The sequence below is a fragment of the Lytechinus variegatus genome, chromosome 5 (genome assembly GCF_018143015.1).
Source record: "Lytechinus variegatus isolate NC3 chromosome 5, Lvar_3.0, whole genome shotgun sequence".
In the NCBI taxonomy this organism is placed as follows: domain Eukaryota; kingdom Metazoa; phylum Echinodermata; class Echinoidea; order Temnopleuroida; family Toxopneustidae; genus Lytechinus; species Lytechinus variegatus.
Window position 1 is genome coordinate 28,975,302 of NC_054744.1, and position 22,435 is coordinate 28,997,736.

A 22,435-nucleotide genomic window follows, 5' to 3' on the forward strand; every position below is an offset into this window, starting at 1 on the left:
GCGACCTCCAGGAGATTATCTCATAGTCACGCTTGCACAGATCCACATGAAAATGGTACCAAACCATGAAGCGTGGATTGCACTAGCAGGACATATATATATAAATAAATAGATGATTAAGTGTTCATACTTCAGACAAAAGACTTCAAACTGATGGGACATTTTTTCTGACTCACTCTGTATTTAAGCCATAGGCCTATGCTGCTTGTTTGCTATTCATGCAACCCGGAAAAAATGGCGGAAACTCTGCATGAAGATTCTTCCGATCCCTGGAAATATTTCATCCTTATGAGTAAGTCCCTGTTACTATTCATCGACGGCGGGATTACCAAGTCATTTGGGGTCCTCATCCCCGACGTCGTTGTCCGGTACGACAGCGACTACAAGACTGCAGCCTTTGTTTTGAGTCTTCCCAGCACGATTATGAATTTCGCTGGTGAGTACAGAAAATGGGTAACACCATAATAGCCTACACGTACGTACGTATACGAGTATCGCAAAGAAATTTTAATGGGGGTGGGTCAGAACTGTTCTTGTAATTTAACGATAAACTTCGACCTGCCATGTGTGCAGGTGCGTATGAATATACGAGCGAGCTCAGCGAGCAAGGAAATGAGGACTTGCAGTTAATATATCCTATATTTCGATTCAAGTCAACTTGCTGTTCGGATAGAATCGTTTGGGTTCGCTACAAATATGGCAAACATAAAATGATCGACATTATCATAAACCAGGTCTGAAATAATGACTAAAAAAAATCTATTTTTTTTTTCTCTTTCAAGTTCCCATCACGATGTTACTGGTGAAATTGACAACACCCCGGACAATGGGGATGGTCGGTGGACTATTATGTGCCCTTCCAATAATATGCGCCCCTTGGGCTCCATCTATCCATATTCTTGGTATAATGCTCTCTGTTACAGGTATATATATGTCTCCTCTTTTTCGTTGAAGTAATTCTACATTTTTCTTGCTCATCTCATTTATTCATAAGTAATGTTCTCAGGTCAATATTGATTCTAGTCGGTCGTGAAGAGATATTTCATTCTTCAAAATTTAGTAACAAAACCTTTAGCTTCGCCTATCCATCACGCGAATAAAATCTAGATGCACCCCGCCCATAGATATGCAACACACACCCACATATATATGTGTGTGTGTGTATATATATATATATATATATATATATATATATATATATATATATATATATATATATATATATATATATATATAAAAGGGTGTGTATGAGGGTGGGTGGGTGTTTGTGTGTGTGTACAGGAGACATTTGAGACAGAGACATTTTTCGGCATCACCACTTTTTCCAAAGGGCAGATATAGCTCTGGGGGAACCTTGATTTAAGCTACGCCTACCATTGTTCTCTTTAGTCATTTCCCTAACAACATAATTAAATGCAAGAGTTGCCAAAGCTGTTTTACATAATTTCTCACATTAATATAAACATGCATATATATATATATAGGGACAATTTCATGAAATATATACATCCGACCCCCTATATGTGGGACCTTCACAAAATTTTTTGTCTCTTGATTTCTGGTTCTTTTGACAGTCTGCAATGCATACAACGAGAGAGGTGTGAATATAATTATGTGCCAATCGATTTGATCATTGTTTATAATATATTATGTGTGAAGAGTAGAATATAGAGTAGCAAATAAAAACTGAAGAAAGCAAGGGCCGAAAGCTTTGCAACATACTTTGATTCATCCTTGATTCTACTCTACTCTTCACACACACACACGCACACACACCCTCACCCTCACACATAAATTATATGTATATCTAGGTTCGTTATTGATGGTGTAGACATGAAAATTAACGGAAATGAATGGGAGTTCCAAAACAGCGTATGATTTTCAAGGACAAGTACACCCCATCAAAAAGATGATTGGAATAAAGTAAATCTAAAAAGCTCAATACCGAAAATTTCATCAAAATTTTATGTAAAATAGGAAAGTTATGACACTTTAAAGTTTCTCTTTATTTCACTAAAAAATTAATGGACATCATTGCCAGTAAGCAAATGAGGGAACTTATGACATCACCCATTCACTGTTTCTTTTGTATTTTATTATATAACAAATGCTGTAAAATGGAAATGTATTATGCAGTGCAATATAACAATCGAAAAAAAAGTAATTAGAGAGGGACTTCATCTTCTCTCTCATATCACTGATTTGTGTATATGTCTTGTGAAAAAAACCCGAAAGTTTGAAATGTCATAACTTTCTCATTTTACATCCGATTTTGTTGAAATTTTCAGCGTTATGCTGGTTTGATTTTCCTCAAATATTTTTTTTCTGTAGTGAACTTAATTTGATTTGATATTATTTGACTGTTTTTTCTGCATTCATATCATTCGTATAATACATTTTTCCATAACATAACAAGCATAACATATTAAAAACGGTTTTAAGCTTGAATCATAAAGAAAACATTTTGAAAACAGAGTATAATTCTATACAAATATCTACCAAATTATTACAAACACAATATACAGGAGGATTGTGATCATAAACAGATTGCTTGAAGGAAGAATGACAACCCATATTCAAAACCCATAAATGTTTTTTTTTCAACCGATATATATATATTTTTTAATCTTATATTTCGTGACGATCATTAGTATGATTCATGATGGTTTTCACGTAGCCCCCTCTCCTGGCTGCTATTGCTTCAAGCAATTTTTTGTATTTTTTTTATCGTGGATCGAAAATATATAATGAACTCCCACTTAATCTTCGCAGACCCGACACACTCACTTTATTTAAAACTGGCCTTGATAAATGGATAGAAACCTTTGATCTGTAAACGTTTGATTGACGGGGGGATTGGGGTTTAAAGTATCCTTAAGTATAGGAAGGGTTAGGATATATATATATTTTTTTTGTAATTGTGTCTAATAATTAATTATTTTATTTACCACTCGTTTTTGTGTATATATTTTTTGTTTTGTTTTTAATTAATAATATTTTAAATACGTGTAATCTATTATCTTTTTTCATGTTACCTTGACTAGACCTCTAGGAAGAACTGGGGCCTGTTGCAGAAAGAGTTGCGTTTGAACGCAAGTCAAAAAATCAAACGCAAGTCCCAAATGCGCGCTGTTGATTGGTTGAAAATCAAGTTGCGCATGATTTTTAGAGTTACGATCGATTGCAACTCTTTCTGCAACGGGCACCAGAGCCATTATATCAATGGCTCTGAATAGAGTGATCCATCCGTATATTTTTATGTGCATGTTTATATATTTATATTTAATATCATATCTTGTGCATTGTATTTTATTGTGATTTTTATACGGTAAATAAAACCAAACCAAACCAAACCAAACCAAAGCACCTCTGGGCTTATAATAACTGGCCCCTGTATTTTACCGAACTAACTGATTTAACTATCAGTCTTTTTATGAATTATTTACAATGTATCTCTTTAGTTGTCACATTTAAATTGTATTCATTTATATGTTTGTAATTACGTGAACATGTTGATTTATCAGAATAATGAAGATGCAGATGAAAAGGATGATGGTGATGGTCGAGCTATTAAATGGTGATGATTATGTTGATACAGAAAATTCATTTCAAATATTCTGATAATAACATGGATTTAACGTTAGCCTAAAATGAGTAAAGAGAGGAGCATTTATTATAGACTCTGGCAGAGAGTTCCACAAATAAGGACCATGGTGTCCAATAGATCTCGGTGCAATAATCAATTTGGGGTTTATTAAATGAAAATTTGAAGAGTTACGGGTAGGGTATGAATGAATAGATGTGTTCTTATAGTATAAAAATTGTGGAATGAAGACTGGAGCATGTTATTTACGACTTGAACATAATATATTATTTATGTGCTTGAACATGACTTGAACTTTAAGCATGGGCCTATACTTTGGACTCATTCTTAAAATAAAGATGTAATTTCAATTATTTTTTGAGTGTCGGAGACCTTCAATATCATTTCACGACTGGCCATTTCCTGGATGCATCGTCTAGATGTTTTTATTTTCTATTTTCGTTTTTATCTATAAGGTTTCGGCATGGCTCTGACGTTGTATCCATTACTGCTGTATCTCAACGTCTACTTTTCCAAGTCCTTCATCTTTTCAAACGCGCTGACCTTCTTCGGGTGGACGTGTGGTGCTTTCCTAATTCCTATCATCGTTGAGAGGTCTCTAGAAGCCTACGGATACACTGGTAGCTTTCTCATCCTCGGTGGTATCGCTTCCCATTCCATGGTTTGTGGTGCTGTCGTCAGACCACCTCGAGACAGGAGAAGACACGACTGCGAAAAATCCACAGACGATGGGGAAAAAGATCCACTGTTGCTTGATACTCCAACGTCTGAGCCAGTCGACAAACATGGAGATCAACACCATCACCAACCAGGAAACGTTGAGAGTGAGACATCAAAAGTTTTGTCAGCGCAGCTGTCGGGGCAAAACTCGCAATCATATAATGAAATGAAGTCATCAGATGGCAAAAGTTCTTGGTGTTCATGTGCTTCATTCACGAACAAACTGAAATCAGTCGTGTTCTTACAAGAGCCCCTCTACACCCTTGTTGCTCCCGCTACAATCCTGCAATATTTCGCGATGGCAGGCTGGATGCTGTTTCTTGTACCCCATGCGGTAGGAGCCGGAATCGACAGATCGAATGCTGTCTTTCTGTCAACTATTGCAGGTATTAGCGGGATATTCGGTCGCATCCTGTACCTGGTGCTTTTGCACTTCGACTATGACAACACAGTTATTTTCTGTATCGCTTGCATGATAAGTGCTTGTACGTTCTTCATCGATTTTGTCAGTTCAAGCTACATTTTCCTAGCAGCAATGGCTGGCGTTCAAGGTGTTACCTTGTTCATATTAGACTCCCTTCCACATGCGATGATGAAGCTTTCAATTCGGAACGAAGAAAATTTTCCCGGAGCACTTGCAGCAACTCCTTTCCTAGGCGGAGCAGGTATTGCAACGGGAGACTACGTATCTGGTATGAAATCAAAGTTATAGTCAATTTAACCATGATGCGATAAAGATTGTGATTATACAGATTATATATAGAAAAAGTAAACTAAAAGTTATGAAAAAAATATATGAGTGACGATGAAGACCTGAAGGCAAGCAATCGTAGTAAACTCGAAAAGAAGGCAGTTTCAACATAAAAAAGGAGAAGAGAAGGATTGGCCATAACACCCCTATAATTTGATTGATGAAAATGTGACGCCATCTTTAAGTGGCCTTGTTCCCTATCACCCCCCCCCACGCCCCTGCATCCGCCAATACCACGTAGTTGTCTTTCTTAATTCTTCTACGGAGGAATTACTAAACGGATATTTCGTAATTGATACCAATATTATCGGCTAAAAGAGGGGTCTCCCCATTTTGTAGTGCATTTTTTAAACCTCTTTAGAGACATGCCACAGAGCACGACCGCTGAAACATGCTGATCGAAAGAACATGAGATTTGCGTAATCTGCCAATGCCCTTCATTGAACTTTCCATCATTTCTAAGATTTTTCACTGTCACTCTTGAGCGATCTTTCGGTGACCAGCGGCCATTCAGGAATAACATCCTTGAGTGGTCTATCACATTCTTTTATTATTTTGTATCCCAACATGCACTTTCAAAAGTCTTATTAACGTGATTAATCTTCTTTGGTCATGCTGTCAGTGCCTCTTTTTTCTGCAGATACCACTTATCTCCTGAAAGGACATTGAAAGGCAAGTGGAATTCCACAGAAATATTGCTGAAAGATCATTTTGTTGCCTACAATTTCCGAAAGACTACTGAAATAAATACCACTGAAAGATCACCACAGGACTAGTCTAACTTCACTAAGACAAGACGTATCAGACACGCCCACAGTTCTTTTAGGGTTTTTTTTGCGCCATTCCACAGATACCTCCAATTTCAGTGATCTTGAGGAGTGCTGAAAGGCATTTTTAACATTTTCCGATCTTTCAAGGGTCCCCGTCCTGTGGAACAGAGGTCTATCCTTTTATTGATCGTTCGACAGTTTTATAATTCTTGGGGATATCACTACAAGGTTGTTTTTTTCAAAAGAATCATTTAAAGAGAAGTGAAATTCAATCATGGAGATCGGCAATAATGACTGTCATCCCCAAATAAAAGTCATTTATCTCGAGCACTAACACCAAACATTAATGCAAAATGCAATGCTATAGAATATATTTTTTTTCTACATTAGTCAAATCGAAGTTTTGTCTTCTTTCTTCATTCCAGGTTATATCTACGACGTCACATCATCGTTCACAACTTTGTTTACGCTTTACGGGATGCTTCATGTCATCATTACAATCAATCTGGTTATATTCAAGTTGATTAGTCAACAACGCAGGACTAGTGAATAAAAAGAACAGTAAAAATCTGCAGCGGTGGTGGGGTGGATCAATCTACAGATAAGTTTGTTAATGGGCTGGTCAGATATTCTTACATTTTTCAATTTGTTTTTATAATAGATAATAAATACGTACATATCGTTCAGAAGGCTGTAACTGATAGTGCACTAAATGCCATTATTTTCAGTTGCTCCATTTTCCAACTGTATGCCACTAGTGTACAAGTATATACGATATTTTTCAAAAATTGAAATATCATCACGTGTTTTAAGAAAATTGTACAAAAAGAAATGATATGTTCGTCACTTTCTCCCTCTTCCATTCTAGGCTTGTCAGGCCTGCTTGTACATAGGTCTCAGAATTTGTTACTGTTTTGTCACTTTCGTTACAAAAATATACGTCATGTACTATAACGTCATGCTTCGTTTCCACATGATACGTGTATATAGGCCTGCCTTATCAGATCTTTACGATTGTGACAAAATTTATAATTTCTTTTCAACACAAATTCACTGCCCTTCGTATGTCAGTATCATTCACTCTTTGGACAGGTCACATTTGCTACACAATAAATGTCACTATCATTTGCCTTTCTTAACATGACCAGGGGGGTGTTTCACAAAGATTTAAGTATGACTTAGAGTCGCACTTAAATACCGAGTTGCGTACGGTATGAAAGGGTTGACCGCATTGGTCAGTTCGTGTGATGAGGACGCGCACTAATGCGTATCTATCAATAAGATCGCGCGTTGCATATCATGTACGCGTCGGCATTTAAGTGCGACTTAAGTCATGCTTAAATCTTTGTGAAACACCCCCCTGTATTTATTGTCATGGTTGTGAAAAAACTTGGGATTTCCTTTCATCACACATCCAAACACGCAGATAGTGCACATATCCGTGACATCTTCTTTTTTCTTTTATCATATGATCTCTATTCCATCAAATTTTGACACTCGAATTATAGAACAGTGCATTATTTCGATGCATAACATAATCAAGAACACAACATAGATATCGTTTGACTATAATTAGAACGTGGTAATGAATATATATCTCCAAAAGAATAACACTCTTCTAGTATACCTTTTTTGAATTATACGTATTTGTTACTTAGAAAAATATAAGACCAAACAGATTGATAAGAGTTGAAAATCGATATTATTTCCTAACTGAAGCATGTATAATGATTTGATATATTATTGAATATTTGAAAATTGAAATAAATTAACCGAAACTGAATAAAAAGAGAGTTTTTTTTTGCAGGATTTTCTGCATTTATTGAAATAATATACATAACAAATTAACAATGCTTGAAACATAATCATAATAGAGCATAAAGTACATAACCAAGTGACAATCTTATATGTAGTGACTGAAGACATGAATACATTAAAAAAATATATATATATAATGAGTAAAATGCAGAGGCAAATTATATAAGCAAATACATGCTTGAAACATAGCAGCCAAAAAAGGGAAGGGCTACATGGAAACCTAAGAAATTAATTGTGTCTGTAAAAAAAATTAATGTCACGAATCATCAAACCAAGGGGAAAAAAAGTAGAAATTGAAAAATGAAGTGTGTGCTAGTGGGTGCAAGTGCAGTTGGGAGATTTATGAATATCTGGATAAAAGGTATTTTTTGAATGAAGCTTTAAAAGAAAAGACAGATGCAGTGAGTTTGATATGATTGGGTATGTTGTTCCATATATCTGGGCCGTGGTGTCTAATTGTTTTCTGTGCTAAAATTATTTTCGGGTTTGTCAAATGAAAGTCTGATGAGTGACGTGTAGGATATGAATGAATGTCCCTATTGTAAGTAAAAATGTTTTGAAAGGATGTAGGTATAGCATTGATTGAGAATTTGTACATAAAAATGGCAGATTGTAAAGTATGGATATCGTTTATTTTCAACGTTTTGAGTTTCCGAAAAATGGGATCAGAGTGAGCTAAATATTGCGAGTGGGAGCAAATACGGAGTGCCTTTTTTTGAAGGCGCAGAATTGAATCTATTTTTGTTTTATTGCTGTTACCCCACAATATATTGCAATATGAAATATGTGATAAAATAAAAGAATTGTACAACATAAATAGTGATCTTTGGGAAAGACAATATTTGAGTTTATATAATATACCAATACCTCTGGCAACTAGTGTGCTAACATTATGAATGTGGCTGTTCCAAGTTAAATTAGAATCGATTATTACCCCTAAAAATTTTGTCTCTTGTTTTTCAACGAGACTTATGTTATTAATTTTAATGGAACCACGAAATGTATGTTTAGAATTAAGGTGTTTAAAGTATATGAAATTTGTTTTGTTAATATTCAAGGAGAGTTTATTCGACTTAAACCACATAGACAATTTATCTAATTCGTGATTAAATATTGTTTCAAGCATGTCTAAGTTTTTGTGAGAATAAAATACATTAGTGTCATCAGCAAAGAGAACATAGGTAAGTACAGGTGATGCATTAATTATATCATTCATATAAATTAGAAATAATAGTGGGCCTAGGATGGAGCCCTGTGGTATCCCACACTTAACGGTACAAACTTGGGATGATTTATAATGAAAATTAACATACTGACGTCTGTTGGATAAATAATCAGTAAACCATGATAAAACAATACCTCTTATTCCGTAAGTCTTTAATTTATACAAAAGAATATGGTGATCCATAGTGTCAAATGCCTTTGATAGATCCATAAAGACCCCAACGGTGTGTTCATTTTTAGAAAGTGAATCTATTATTTTGTCATGTAGTTGTAAGATTGCATAGTCGGTTGAATGATTTTTCCTAAAGCCATATTGATTTGAGATTAACAATTTATTTGTGTCCAGAAAAGAGTATAATCGTGTATAAACAATTTTTTCAAGTATTTTGGATATGCTGGGTAATAATGAAATGGGACGGTAGTTAGAGATTTGGCAAGGGTCTTCTTTTTTGTAAATAGGAATTATTTTTGCAATTTTTAGTTGATCCGGGAAAATTCCATTTGAGAGAGATAAATTGAATATATAAGAAAGCGGAGAAGCTAAAAAATGAATTATTTCTTTAAGTAAACATACACTGATACCGTCATGGCCACTGGATTTGGTAGATTTAAAAGACCGAACAATTTCTATGATTTCATGAGTATTGGTAGGGTTAAAAAATAAAGAATGTTCGGCATGATTACTTAAATATGTCGAAAAGTCATTGGCATTAGATGCAATTTTAGATGCAAGGTTAGGACCAACATTGGTAAAAAAAGAATTAAATGCATTAGCAATTTCGGAAGGGTCTTGCGTTTTATGCCCGTTTAAAAGGAAATCAACATTGTTAAAAACACGCGTATTTTTATTTAACATTTCATTTACTGTACGCCACAATGTTTTGTTATTATCCTTATTGTTTTCAATTTTATTAGAAAAGTACGATCTTCGAGCCAAGCGGATTATTGAGGTTAATTTATTACGGTATTTCTTGTATTTGTTTTGATGTTCTTGAGTTGGTGATTTAAGCGATATCTTATATAATCGATTACGGGTGAATATTGATTGAATTATACCTTGGGTGATCCATGGTTGTTTATTCTTATCTTTATGGGGTCTGATTCTTGTCAGTGGTACATTTTTGTCATAATAGTAAAGAAGTTTATTTAAAAATATGTCATATGATTTATTGATATTGTCTTCTCTATAAACATCTGCCCAACCCTCTGCACTCAAATCAGTTTTGAGAGATTGTATGTTACGTTTAGTTTTCTTTTCGTCGAGTAATTTTTTCGTTATTTTGTTGTTTTGGTAAGTGTTTGTCATCTTGACATATCGTGAATATGGGTAAATGATCTGAAATGTCATAGTAAATTATACCGTTGTTGTCTTTATCATTCAAAGTATCTACATTGGAAAAAATATTATCTAGTATTGTATGTGTTGTGCTAGTTATCCGCGTTGGTTTATTAATGAGTGATTTAAAAGAAAATGAGGAAAATAAATCAATAAACTGTTGACCAAGTGGAGTGTAAGGCTTTGAAATGTCTATATTGAAATCACCCATGAAATAAACGTCCTTGTTTTCGCGTGATATCTTTTCGAGGCATGTTTCCAGTCTGTCCAAAAATGTGTTAGTGATGTTATTTTGTGGTCTATAGATAATACCAGCTATTTTATTTTTTTTTTTTGTCCTCAACAATTTCTATGAATAACGATTCTATACCTTCAAGTTTAATATGATAAAACGATTCTATACCTTCAAGTTTGATGATAACGCGCCGGCTTTTGTATACGGAATAATGGAACCAAATTGTACTCTATATACACCTCCATAGTATTTAAATAAAATTGGTATAATTCATTCTCGTAGTACCATGGAGAATCCACGAGGTCGAGTATTACGTAATTTTGTCTACATGATGCATCAACAGATTTTCCGCTTAGCCTGATTTTCAATGTATACTGAAATAATTATACGCTCTAGAAAACAACATAGTTATTTTAACCAAGTAGAAATATATATATGCACCTCCGTGGCATGTTTTTGAAACTGAAAGCAAGGTTTATAAGGATAGGGTATAGGCTTAGTAGAAAATACTGTTGAGAGGACAAACTTTGTCATCGACCTCGTTGAACATGTGGAAAGATCCTTCAGTGACATATATGTTTTGTACGAGGACTTAGAGACCTTTATTTAATATGACATTGCCACTTTTTGTACGTTAAAATTTGGTTGATCTATAAGCTATTGAACGATTGCTTCCGGAGTACATATTACGTGTTTTGATAAAATATTGAATTAAGTGGTATGTAAGTGGCAACACAATACATAGCAAGCTAGCATTCCATATTATCGTACTTTCATTCGAACGCCGCTATAGCATTATATTACAAAATTACATTTAGAATGTATAGATCTGTCATAGTTTATTATTAATGATCTGCAGGTTTAATTTGGACACATTAATACTAAAAGGTCACCATTCATCCCTAGCAAAAATGTCAACCATGGAATCACCAACACTGTTTAAAATAATTATGATTATTATAGTTTAAAGCAATAACAAGTTCATTTGTGAACCTATGTCATGGAACCATGATCTGATATGCTACCCCATGCATAGGCGAAAAACCATATAGGAGCCTACGAGAAGGATAGCTATCATAAGAATCTTAATCTTATATATATTGTTTGTTCAAACAAAATAATGTCTCTAATATACGACAATATTGTATGAAACTTTAAAATGATATTATTGAATAAAGAAGATGATTAGGTTCCCCTTCTCGTAGGCCCCTATTTCGACTTTCGTCTCTGCATGATGTATAGCATCATGGATATAGTTTATAAGCCTCATATACTGATCCAGTAAGAACTGCCTTGCTGGGAAATCCCCGGATGTCCGTTTAAAGTTGTCTTCTCGAGTCATCCGTCTGCAGCAGTCATTGAGAAAGATAAAGATTCATCTTGATTTGATTACCATTTTAAGTCACTGATTGATATTTGATGGTCAGATTGCGAAATATCGTTAAGTAACAACTTTTCAAACTCGGGTCAATTTTGAACTACGATGCACCCTGAAAATAAAATGTTAAATCAGCATTTTAAAGGTTGCAGGAGTGACAACCTTTACCAAATATTATATCCAGCCTTGTATAGAGATGAATTCAACACTTTAAGTGTTATGTCGAACCATTTAAATTGGTAAATGCATCATAAAGTAAGAAAAGTACATGGCGTCCAACCTATTAAATTTCATTTTTATTTTAGTGTGACCTAATGAGTTTTAGAGGATCATAATCACTATAGGTCGAAGGTCAAGGGGGTCATTACATATCAGAACTTAAGATAATATCATTCGATCTCGTGATATCTTAATGAGCTCTATCAACTTCAAGATTGACCCGAGTTGAAGTGACAATGATTTCATCAACATTTGGTGTCACGAGATCAAAGTCCAAAGGTCAAAAGGAAGCAGAGCACATTATGGTTATAAATGCCGATACATGAAAATCTTTTGCTCCAAGGATTGTTTGATTGAGGTTTCAACTTCAATATCCGCCATTGGGTGCGAAGGTTAACTGACAACTAAAGTGTGTGATTTTCATACGCATATGATTCGTGGCGGATCCAGGGGGCACATCTTCCCCCTCCCCTTTGATAACCATTAAAATACTTTCAGTGGAAAGTGTCCGGCATACGCAAGTCATATAGAATGACACAACTTAAAACACACACACATACCCAAACGGACCAGAATTCAGTACCTGATCGTTTTATGAGCAGTCTTGGGGAGCATTGAAATATGTTCCATCGTCCAGTGGTTCGTAGCCATCGAAGAAGGAGCTAAACACAGACGATCCTGGCAAGGGATAAAAATAATCGCGGATATATTAGTAAGTAGGCCTGTATTTATATAGCTTCTTGTCGAGGCTCTGCATGGCGGATGATCTTATAGCCTGCACGCGAAGCAGCACCATCCTCATGATCCTAATCTCAAAACCATGCACCGGTCAATATAACTACAATGAGTATAGGCCAACTAGTCCATGGCAACCTTTTCTGTTAGCTCAAATAAATGTCTGGTCACGTGACAGAAGGGATTTAAGCCAATCATATGACAAGGATCCATCACCATTTTAAAAAGTATGAGGCATGCAAGTCCAACTCTCCCCTTTGTAGGTATTCCCCAAAACATAATTGCTCATAGAAAAATCTGCCTGTCGATAGATATGCTAAAAAGTGATAATTATGTATAAGTAAAGTAAAATGATTAAAAAAAAGTATTTTGGAGTTTGTGACATATAACAATAGTTGGTCGCATTGCGAATGCGAAGATGTTCAAATCGTTAGCATCTCAACATTTAAATGCTCATAGCTTTCTTGTTATTTTGTTGAATTTATCTCAAATTTTCAGTAATTTTACTTCTTTTATCCCCCCCACAAGCTAACTTGTTTCCATGGTTTTATATCCGGTGTTGTAGCTAGTGCCTTGATGCTCAGTCTTGGCCACGTGTGGCGGAAGCCAGAAAATTTAGGGGGTGTCCACCTGAAATTTTGGGATTGGCACAGGTAAAAAATTTGACAAGCGCCCCCCAAAAAAGATTTTGAACCTAAAATTTATTGACAAGCAAAGAAAAAAAAAAGGTCATAAACCTAAATTTTAGGGGGGGGGACAACACACGTTTCAGGGGGGGTCCACGTGAATTTAGGGGGGACGCAGAAAAAAAAGGTGACAAGCAAAAAAAAAAAATTAAACAGTAAAAAATAAATTAGGGGGGGACCGTCCCCCCCCCCCCCGCTTCCGCCGCCTATGGTCTTGGCCTTAAGGCGCCGTAAGCCCCATGCATTCTTTAAAAGCCTTGGCCTTACATGGATATTCAAGCCTTTGCTTTGGGATTCTATGATTTGCCCTTGGGTATTTTAGCCTTGCTCTGGGCTTTGAGGGTTTGGGCTTAGACTACAACACTTGTGTCATCTACTCCAACGGCAACATTGCTAGCAATACCTGTTTTCGACACCAGAGTTATCTCTTCCCGGAGCATATGGTACGAATATGGTTGAAACTCTGGGTTTGGTTCCTGGACGAAAGTCACCACTCGTTGTTCAGTCATACCCATGTCGGACAGTTCAAGGTTCACGGTGAACGTCACGGCTTGTAGGCCGTCATCGGGATGTTGCCCGTATGCTGTGATATCCCATGTACCTGTGTACTTCATTTTGTCTTCGAAAAAAAAGAAGACATTAGCCTATTTTAGAATCTATTTCGCAGACACTTTCTGCAACGTTGATAATCTATTGAAAATGCCCGTCAAATCACAACGGACAGATTAGAAGTAATTGTCGAAAGTTGGTGGACTGGGCTAGCACATCATCTTAAGATTCGGACAGGGCAAAAAACCCTGCAAAATTAATATGTCGTTTGTCCAGAGTCGACCACGACACTGCTGTTTTTATTCACAGATTTTCGACAAAGGCTGCTGCTTGTTATGACGGGCTTTCGACGAAAGATTCTCTGCGAAGTGAATGCTAAAATGCCCTATTGATTATCATTACAAAGGCGTTCTTAAAAAGAAAATTATTCATTTCTTATCCACTCCATAACAGATTGAGGACACACATATTTTGTAGTAATAGGCTCGAATAGTGAATACTAATTTGGTGGAAATAAGCAGCAACCTAAGAGAGATTGTAACAAATTGTTGAAAACCTGCTACCTATAGAAAATGAAATAAAATATAATAAAAAATTATTAAAATCAAGGATATTACATTATGATTAAAACTTACCATTCAAACATCTTTCGGGAACTTTGGTGACTGGGTATTTCTTACAATCTCCATTGGTTATCACGTAATGAGCATTCTGTAGTTGAATAAAACATAACGCCGGTTTTGGGTTTTTTTTTTCATTTCTGAGTAAAGCTTCAGTATATTTTCCTGATGATTATATAAAGTAAGTTACAATAAAATACATGGTACTGATCAAATCGTACAATAAGGGCAGTAGCGGACCGTGACCCGGAGGAGACAAAGCATTGGGGGGGGGGGCACTGCATTGTCTGTGAACAATGCTGTGCCCCCCCCCCTGCTTTGTCTCCTCCGGGTCACGGTCCGCCACTGCATAAGGGTGTATCTAAATAGAATCACGCAACAAAGTGACTGAACATTTAACACAGTGACTGAACAAGCAAGATAGTATATTCATGCTCAGTACAATCTGACAGTGGACACAATTAAAGAAGACCATTAATCACTTCTCCATGTCTCATGATCTCTTTTTATCTTTATTTTTGAATTTCAATGCAAAAAAGCCTAAACCTTTGCCTGGATATAATTTTCGTCCATTAACAATCTGAGCGCTCATATACTGTCCAATGTGTTTCACTGTTCACCATTTACCCTGTTAATTTGGAGCATATTACCCCTTAATTTAGCAAAAATAGATTCTCTTGCCCCGCCCCTCTCTTCTCAATGTATCCTGGCTCCGCCCTTGTAAACCGATAAATGCTCACTTTCCCAAACTCGAAATCACAACCATGATTTCGGAATCACAGTCTCCAAATTAATGATAAAAAAATCCATGTTTTTCCCCTCTTTTATGTTTTTTTTTATACATGTATATAAATCACAATGATTGTTATTTCCAATAATGGCGGGGTGCAGTAACGAATAAGACTTGGGCTTTTGTAGAGAAAATATACCCTGAACTTACATTTGCTTTGTCGATGATATCTTGCCTTTCCTCCACTCTCGGTTGTCCACTTGCGTCGAGAATCGTTAGTGTTTTGTTGGTGTAGAACTTTTCATGGACAAAGTCCACAGCAGAGAAGATACGATGTTTGCTCCCTACAGGCTTCTCTCCCATCATGATGGCTTCAAAACCAACTGAGGGAAAAAAATCAAATAAGTCAAGCAAGGAATAATCCGCAGGGAGTTGGGAATGTACACTGACTGCGTGTTATTAATTTTCATTCCTCAGATTTATTTGTTATTACACCACCCCCACAGAAAATTTCCGATGTTTTGACAAAATGAAGACGGTTATTATATAAAACAATATATCGTGTGGGTGTTTCATAAAGCTGTTCGTAAGTTAAGAGCGACTTTAAGAACGACTGGTGATCCTTTCTTGTGGTAAATGTAGTCATTGGCGCACGTGTGGCAATGGTTAAGCGCGTATAAGAAAGGATACCAGTCGTTCTTAAAGTCGCTCTTAACTCTCCTTTCGTAGCGAAACAGAAGAAAAGTGACAACTACATTTATATCGCCGAGAAAGTGATTTTTTGCCACATTCCCTGAATCCATGAGATCAGCAGTTTGCTTTATAAATTATATTCCTCATTGGAAATTATTAGCTATATATACATAATATAGATAAAATGTATAAAACCAATCTATCACTTTTAAATTTACAACAAAAATTTGTCATTGATTGCATAAAATCGGACTTTAACTTTAAGAAACATCCCTATAGGGAAAAAGGTCCGTTGCAATTCTCTGGGTAATAACTTTTTAAATCAAAGGTTGATATACCTGGGAGATCGGCTAACAGCAGAACATCAGATAGTGTTTGATGGCCAATCAATCACGTGATTTCACTTTCCACCAATCAGACATCAACATTTTAAGTATGTGAAATATTATAGAAAGTACTGTCCTTTGAATTAGTTACAAAACGGACTATAACACAAAGAAATATATAAAGGCATTGTTTTTTATCTCACCTTGAGTGGATCTGTATTCACGCGGTAAGCAATATTTGGTAGGGTCGGGTCCAGAGTCGGGTATGCCATCGTTCCCAGCAACATGAGCAAAGAGCATGAAGAAAATAGTTATTGCCAGAGACATACTTGGGATCATTTAGACTGAAATTATGGACGATTAAAAAAATATATATATATATATTCTTCAAGTGAGACAATCATCAACACAGATGTTCCGCTGTCGATGGTAAAGTAATTTCTAAACAGGGCAGATATATTTCACCAAAATGATATATCTGTTACGCTCGATCCAAACATGTTAAATTGAGAGGTCGTGGCTCCACGGTGCCCGCGTGAATGTGGAGGCATGGGGGCGACCGCCCCTGTCATTTTTCTAGTGGAAAAAGGGTGGAAATTCGATTTTTTTTTAAAATGTTTAATTGGGGCCGATAAGAATAAGGGGTCTGAGCCATATAACTTTATTACCATGGTTACCTCTGTTAAAATATGACGTCATTCGTCTTACTCCCTGTACACACACCACCCTGGCGCCGCCCCTGGTGAACTTATTCAATATTTGTTGTCACACTATTCCTCCCTGTTGTTATGGTTGAAGAATAATATAGAGGAGAGCATTCACCATAAGACACGGATCGGTTGATGAGCAAATAATAACCATTTGAATAGATTTATATAGTTCACCATAATGATGACTATTATATATCGCCAAGATATTTTGGCGCCTTTCAAGGTGATGGAAAGGGAGCCGTGGAGGGGTTGGTATGGTGGCCGGGGGACACACACACACAGTGGCGTAACCACGGGGGGGGGGGCATGGGGGGCACGTGCCACTCCCCCATCGGCTGGCAAAAAAAAACCGGGGAAAAGGAGAAAATGAGGGAGAAAAGAAGAAAAACGTAGCGGGAAAAAAAATTATTGTTCATTATAATTATAATAATAATTATGTCATGTTATATTACATAATAATTTTTTTTTCATAACTTTATGAAAAACATATTTGCTCTGGGCCTATGTCTTCATTGTTCCGGTGCTCGCATTGTCTGTTTAACGAGATATATGATCCTGTTGTGCTAAAACCTCCCGTTTTCAAGTCAATATACATGTACACCAAATATATTTCCTCGCACTTAGAATTATTATTGTTTTATATAGTGACATATACTTCTTTTTCATGACTACTTAAAGTGATTTCCCCATTTTAAAGTCTGAAAATGTCCCTTTTTCTAATCTAAATATCAAAAAAATTTCAGCTCGCGCTTCGCGCTCGCATCATTCGGTTAGTGAAATACGTATGGTCTCAGTGAATTCCTAAAAACAAGCCTTAGAATGCCCCTCTTCAGGTCTGAATTTCCTAACTATTCATCTTGCGCTTCGCGCTCGCAATATTTGATTAGTGAGATGCGTATGATAATCATGATAACAAAGACTACAAAAAGTGTTTCGTGGGTTTAGATGTAATTCTAACAAACTCAGCAGGCGCTTGCCACTCGCATTAGAGGACTATGGTGAGATATGTATACTTTTAATGGATTTCTTTAAAAATTGTCCTCAAAATATTCCTGTTTGGGGTCAATATATTCAAAACTTTCAGTTCGCGCTTCGCGCTCACATTGTTTGTTTAGCGAGACAGGTATATATTATGATTTTAAAAAAATTGCCTATAATGTCCCTTTTTAGGTCTGAATATCACAAATTTTCAGTTCGCGCTTCGCGCTCGCATTATTTGATCAGTGACATACATTTCCGTTTAATTGCACTGTCCTCAAAATGTCTTAGGTCAGTAAACCTAGCAACTGAGCGCGGCTTCGCGCTTAACTAAGTGACTCAATTTTTTGCTGGTGCCCCCCAATGACGTGACCTACGGTACGCCACTGCACACACACTCTCAAACACACACACACGCTCACTCAACACCCCCCCCAAACACACACACACACAAAATCGTCCAACTGAATTAAGGCCACCATGAATATGCCCTATCCTTTTTTTCTGAAATATGAGGGAACATATCCGTCGGAACGATTTTTAAATTGGTGCATTATGATTTGGTTAGGACCCCTGGGGGCCGTTTCATAAAGCTGTTCGTAAGTTAAGAGCGACTTTAAGAACGACTGGTGATCCTTTCTTGTGGTAAATGTTATGTTCATTATGGTCGTTCTTAAAGTCGCTCTTAACTTACGAACAGCTTTATGAAACACCCACTTGGTAACAATGTACCGGGGGGGGGGGGGCACTTCCATTCATTAGTGGATACCATGCGCGACCATGGGGTCTCGAAAAGCACCCTAAACACGTAATTTCCATATTCTGAAAATGAACCCCTTAACAAGTATTGGCGTGTAAAACCCTACCCTTAACAAGTATTGGAAACAAAACGATACTCTTGGCAAATATTCCTTGAAATGAACCCCTAAACAAGTACAGGAATGTTTTATTGTTACGGGTCCTTCGGTCGCCGGCTTTACCTTATGGTTATAAGTAAGATCCCACCTCCTACACCTCGCGCAAATCGGACTCTAAACACGAAGCTAGTGTTGGGGCAAAAAGGACATCCTTTATAAAGCATTTTAATTTTGTTTTATCATCCCCGCAAATTCAACCCTAAACACGTAATTTTCCTAGCGAAATAAATACCCCTTTTTCATTATTTTTGTGTTTTTGACACCCTTATCACGTTACGTACGTAAAAAAACATCCTTTTTACGTGTTTTTTTGGTCGCGCATGGTATCCACTCGTCAATGTAAGTGCCCCCCCCCCCCGGGCAATGTACACATTATGAAAGATTTCTGCCTAAATGAGACAGAAAATCGTGTACAATTCTTGAACGCACACACAGGTCACGGAGTGACCCTGAGTGCAAACAGCTGACTGTGTTACAACTTAGGGGTGATACATTTTCACAATAGGGGTGAGGCAAACTCACTGGAGGGACTTTAATTCACTTATAACAAAGAAATGTGTACTACAGTACTCCTGTTGAATGCTCTGATGGAAATTATATGAGTTTCACATTCATTTGAACGGGAGGACAAGATTATTGTATATATCGAGTGCATTATGCATAAATCATATACCATTGCGACCCCTGCCTGGCCGATGGTCCAGGCATGACGATCCTGAGTGACGTCACCGATAGAGACCTCAAATGCCAGGAGAGCCTATTCGATAACTGACTTCATCTAAAAAACACGTATTGAAGATAACATCCAATGGGGAAATGGCTTTCATTTTCATGAAATATACATTCCATTCTTCAATAAATCTTTAACCCCGTCGTTAACTGCCCATTCATTCTCGAGCAATGGGGGGAATGATTACAGAGTGTCTCAAAGTTTGTGTGAAAAAAGGTGCATTTTCCATAGAACTTCTGCCAAAAAGCAATGCGTAAGGGAAAGATTAGCCCCAAAACACGAATAGATGAGTTAATCAAATGGTATGAATCATGAAAATCAGTGAAATATAGTTTCTCCTGTACTCATTACTGAATACCCCGACTTGATACAATTAATTTTTCCCCCTCTCCATCAACTTTTAAGAAAAAAGGTGCATATTTTCATAAAAATATTATGTGTTATATCGACGGACGCCCGTACGTACGAGCAGGAGGAAGTCAAATGTCTCGTATTTTTCATAATGGAACAACCTTCCATGGCGAGGTCCAAACATGCAAAACGGGTAGGCCTATAATCACTTACGGCATTCCCCAAACGTCCCAACTTCAGTGCCCAAGGTCAGTTATACTGCGGACACACAAAAAATTAACAATCCAGATCAAGGTTTCGATCCGTCATTCTTTGATATTTGCTGTCACGCTGGTTGCCTCTGTTATTCACAAATGAGAAACGGACCGGTTGATAATAAGCAATAACAACCATTTGAAAAAAAATATAGGTCACCATAATCACTAATAGCTAGCCACGATAGTGACTTTGTGCCTTGCTTGGTCGGGTCGGTATATGGTGACGGGGACCCCGGGGAAACAAACTCACCCAACCTCCTACATCCACCAAACACAAATTGACTGAATTATACGGCCATCAAAACAATCAACATGCCTTTAATCCTCTTTAAAAATCGATATACTGAAGAATGAGGAGGGGTATATACAGGCCAGATCGACCATCGGAGCAAATTTTAAGTGGTGATCTGTTCAGAGGTGGATCCAACATTTAAGGGACCCACCTCAATTAAGCACCCATGTCCTCAAACGCTGCATCTGCCCAATTATCAATAAATATTACACAGATCAAAATTCTTGATCATCACGCTTTGCCATATACTTGCTGCCACACCGGTGGCCCCGTTGACATGGTTAAAGAATAAAATACAAATGAGCATTTACCATGGAGATACGGACCATAATATGAGCAAATAATAATCGCCCATAATTTATTACACGGCTTTGGCTTGGCCTTCCATGGTGATGATGGAGCGTTGTGGCCCGGTGGATTAGTCTTCGGACTTGAAACAGAGGGTCGTGGGTTCGAATCCCAGCCATGGCGTAATTTCCTTCAGCAAGAAATTCGTCCACGTTGTGCTGCACTCGACCCAGGTGAGGTAAGTGGGTACCTGGCAGGAATTTATTCCTTGAAATGCCACCGCGCTGTAAAAGGCTGCGGGGCAAAAGCCAGGGTAATAATATCCAATGAAGCGCATAGGGACGCATTTGGCAGTGATATGCGCTATATAAGCATGTTGGTATTATTATTATGAAAAGGGCCGGGTCTAGGTGCAATTCCAGGGGCGCCGGAATGATTTTCATTTGGGGGGGGGGGCATGGGTTTAAACTACATACGCCTATAGTGCAAAGAGAAAAAAAATGTGTCTGAAGTAGTTTTGTGTTTCGTATAGCCTAAGTTGAGCAAAACAATTTCAAATAGCTCTCTGATTGTTTGGAAAACTTGAGAAATTTCAAGTTGTAAAACTCGCTTTGTGGTACCGTATACAGCGCGTCCCAAAAAAATGTCCCTCTGCATGATATGCGGCTTAATAACTTCCAAAAATCAAAATTATTCTCAATGAAATGCATGGATATAGGAAGCCCATCTCATGTTCTAACTTCTATAAAAATTTCATTGGTCTTGCTTCACAGCCTATTATGTAACAGTGGTGCTTTTCAACCCATTCCAAGTTTATATGCATGCAACACTGCTTTGTGTTCTGCACTTTCTTGCATATCAACCCCCTTTGACCATTCTGACCAAGGAGATATCACCTCTATCTCCTTGTTCTGACCAAGGAATTCCCTGATCTGACCAGGGAAATCTCCTTGATCTAACCAGGCTCATCAAATCACAACCTTGAGCATGTTCAGAAGGGCAAAAACAGTATTGACAATTCATTTCATGTTTGATAAACGGGAGATGCACAATGATTGAGACAACGGGTCATGTCTGTTTCATGCATAATTCCAACAATACTGCATTTTTGTTTTCATTACTTTTTTTTTAGTTAATTAGCTACTGAGGTCAAGTTCAATAATTCAGTGTAACTTTTTAAAAGAAAAAAGGTCAAAATTTTCTTTTGTATAGTTCCTTTTTGCAAAGGGTGATTAACTTGTTGATTCCCCCTTTTTCAGCTTATTTTACTCATCCATCATTCACATTTTCTTTCAAGTTGGTGCACTGATTCCCCTTATCAATCATCAAACAAACTTAATTTTTTTATGTTTCTTGTCCTTCTGAACATGCTCAAGTTTATGATTTGATGAGCCTAGATATGATTAGGGAATTATCCCTGCTCAGATCCTGGATGTAAGAATGGGGGTTAACATGCCATAGACAATGAAGAAATGCATCAATGCTGCAAACTTGGAATGAGCTAAAATGCACCACTGT

At 37.0% G+C, this 22,435-nt stretch overlaps 2 protein-coding genes across 2 annotated transcripts; one reads left to right on the top strand and one right to left on the bottom strand.

The window, feature by feature from the left end:
• The first annotated feature begins 218 nt into the window (after positions 1-218).
• Positions 219-7,009, top strand: LOC121414867 (monocarboxylate transporter 12-like). The gene is made up of 4 exons (XM_041607920.1): positions 219-436; positions 783-923; positions 4,060-5,016; positions 6,271-7,009. Exons 1-4 carry the CDS (start codon positions 235-237, stop codon positions 6,396-6,398), a joined length of 1,428 nt encoding a protein of 475 aa, XP_041463854.1. The 5' UTR covers positions 219-234; the 3' UTR covers positions 6,399-7,009.
• Positions 7,010-11,703: 4,694 nt separating this feature from the next.
• On the bottom strand, positions 11,704-16,900 carry LOC121414868. The gene is made up of 6 exons (XM_041607921.1): positions 16,598-16,900; positions 15,586-15,758; positions 14,661-14,736; positions 13,880-14,095; positions 12,639-12,733; positions 11,704-11,804 (listed from the first exon to the last, which is right to left on the bottom strand). The coding sequence occupies exons 1-5, from the start codon at positions 16,731-16,733 to the stop codon at positions 12,648-12,650; spliced, it is 687 nt and encodes a 228-aa protein (XP_041463855.1). The 5' UTR covers positions 16,734-16,900; the 3' UTR covers positions 11,704-11,804; positions 12,639-12,647.
• Positions 16,901-22,435: the final 5,535 nt, after the last annotated feature.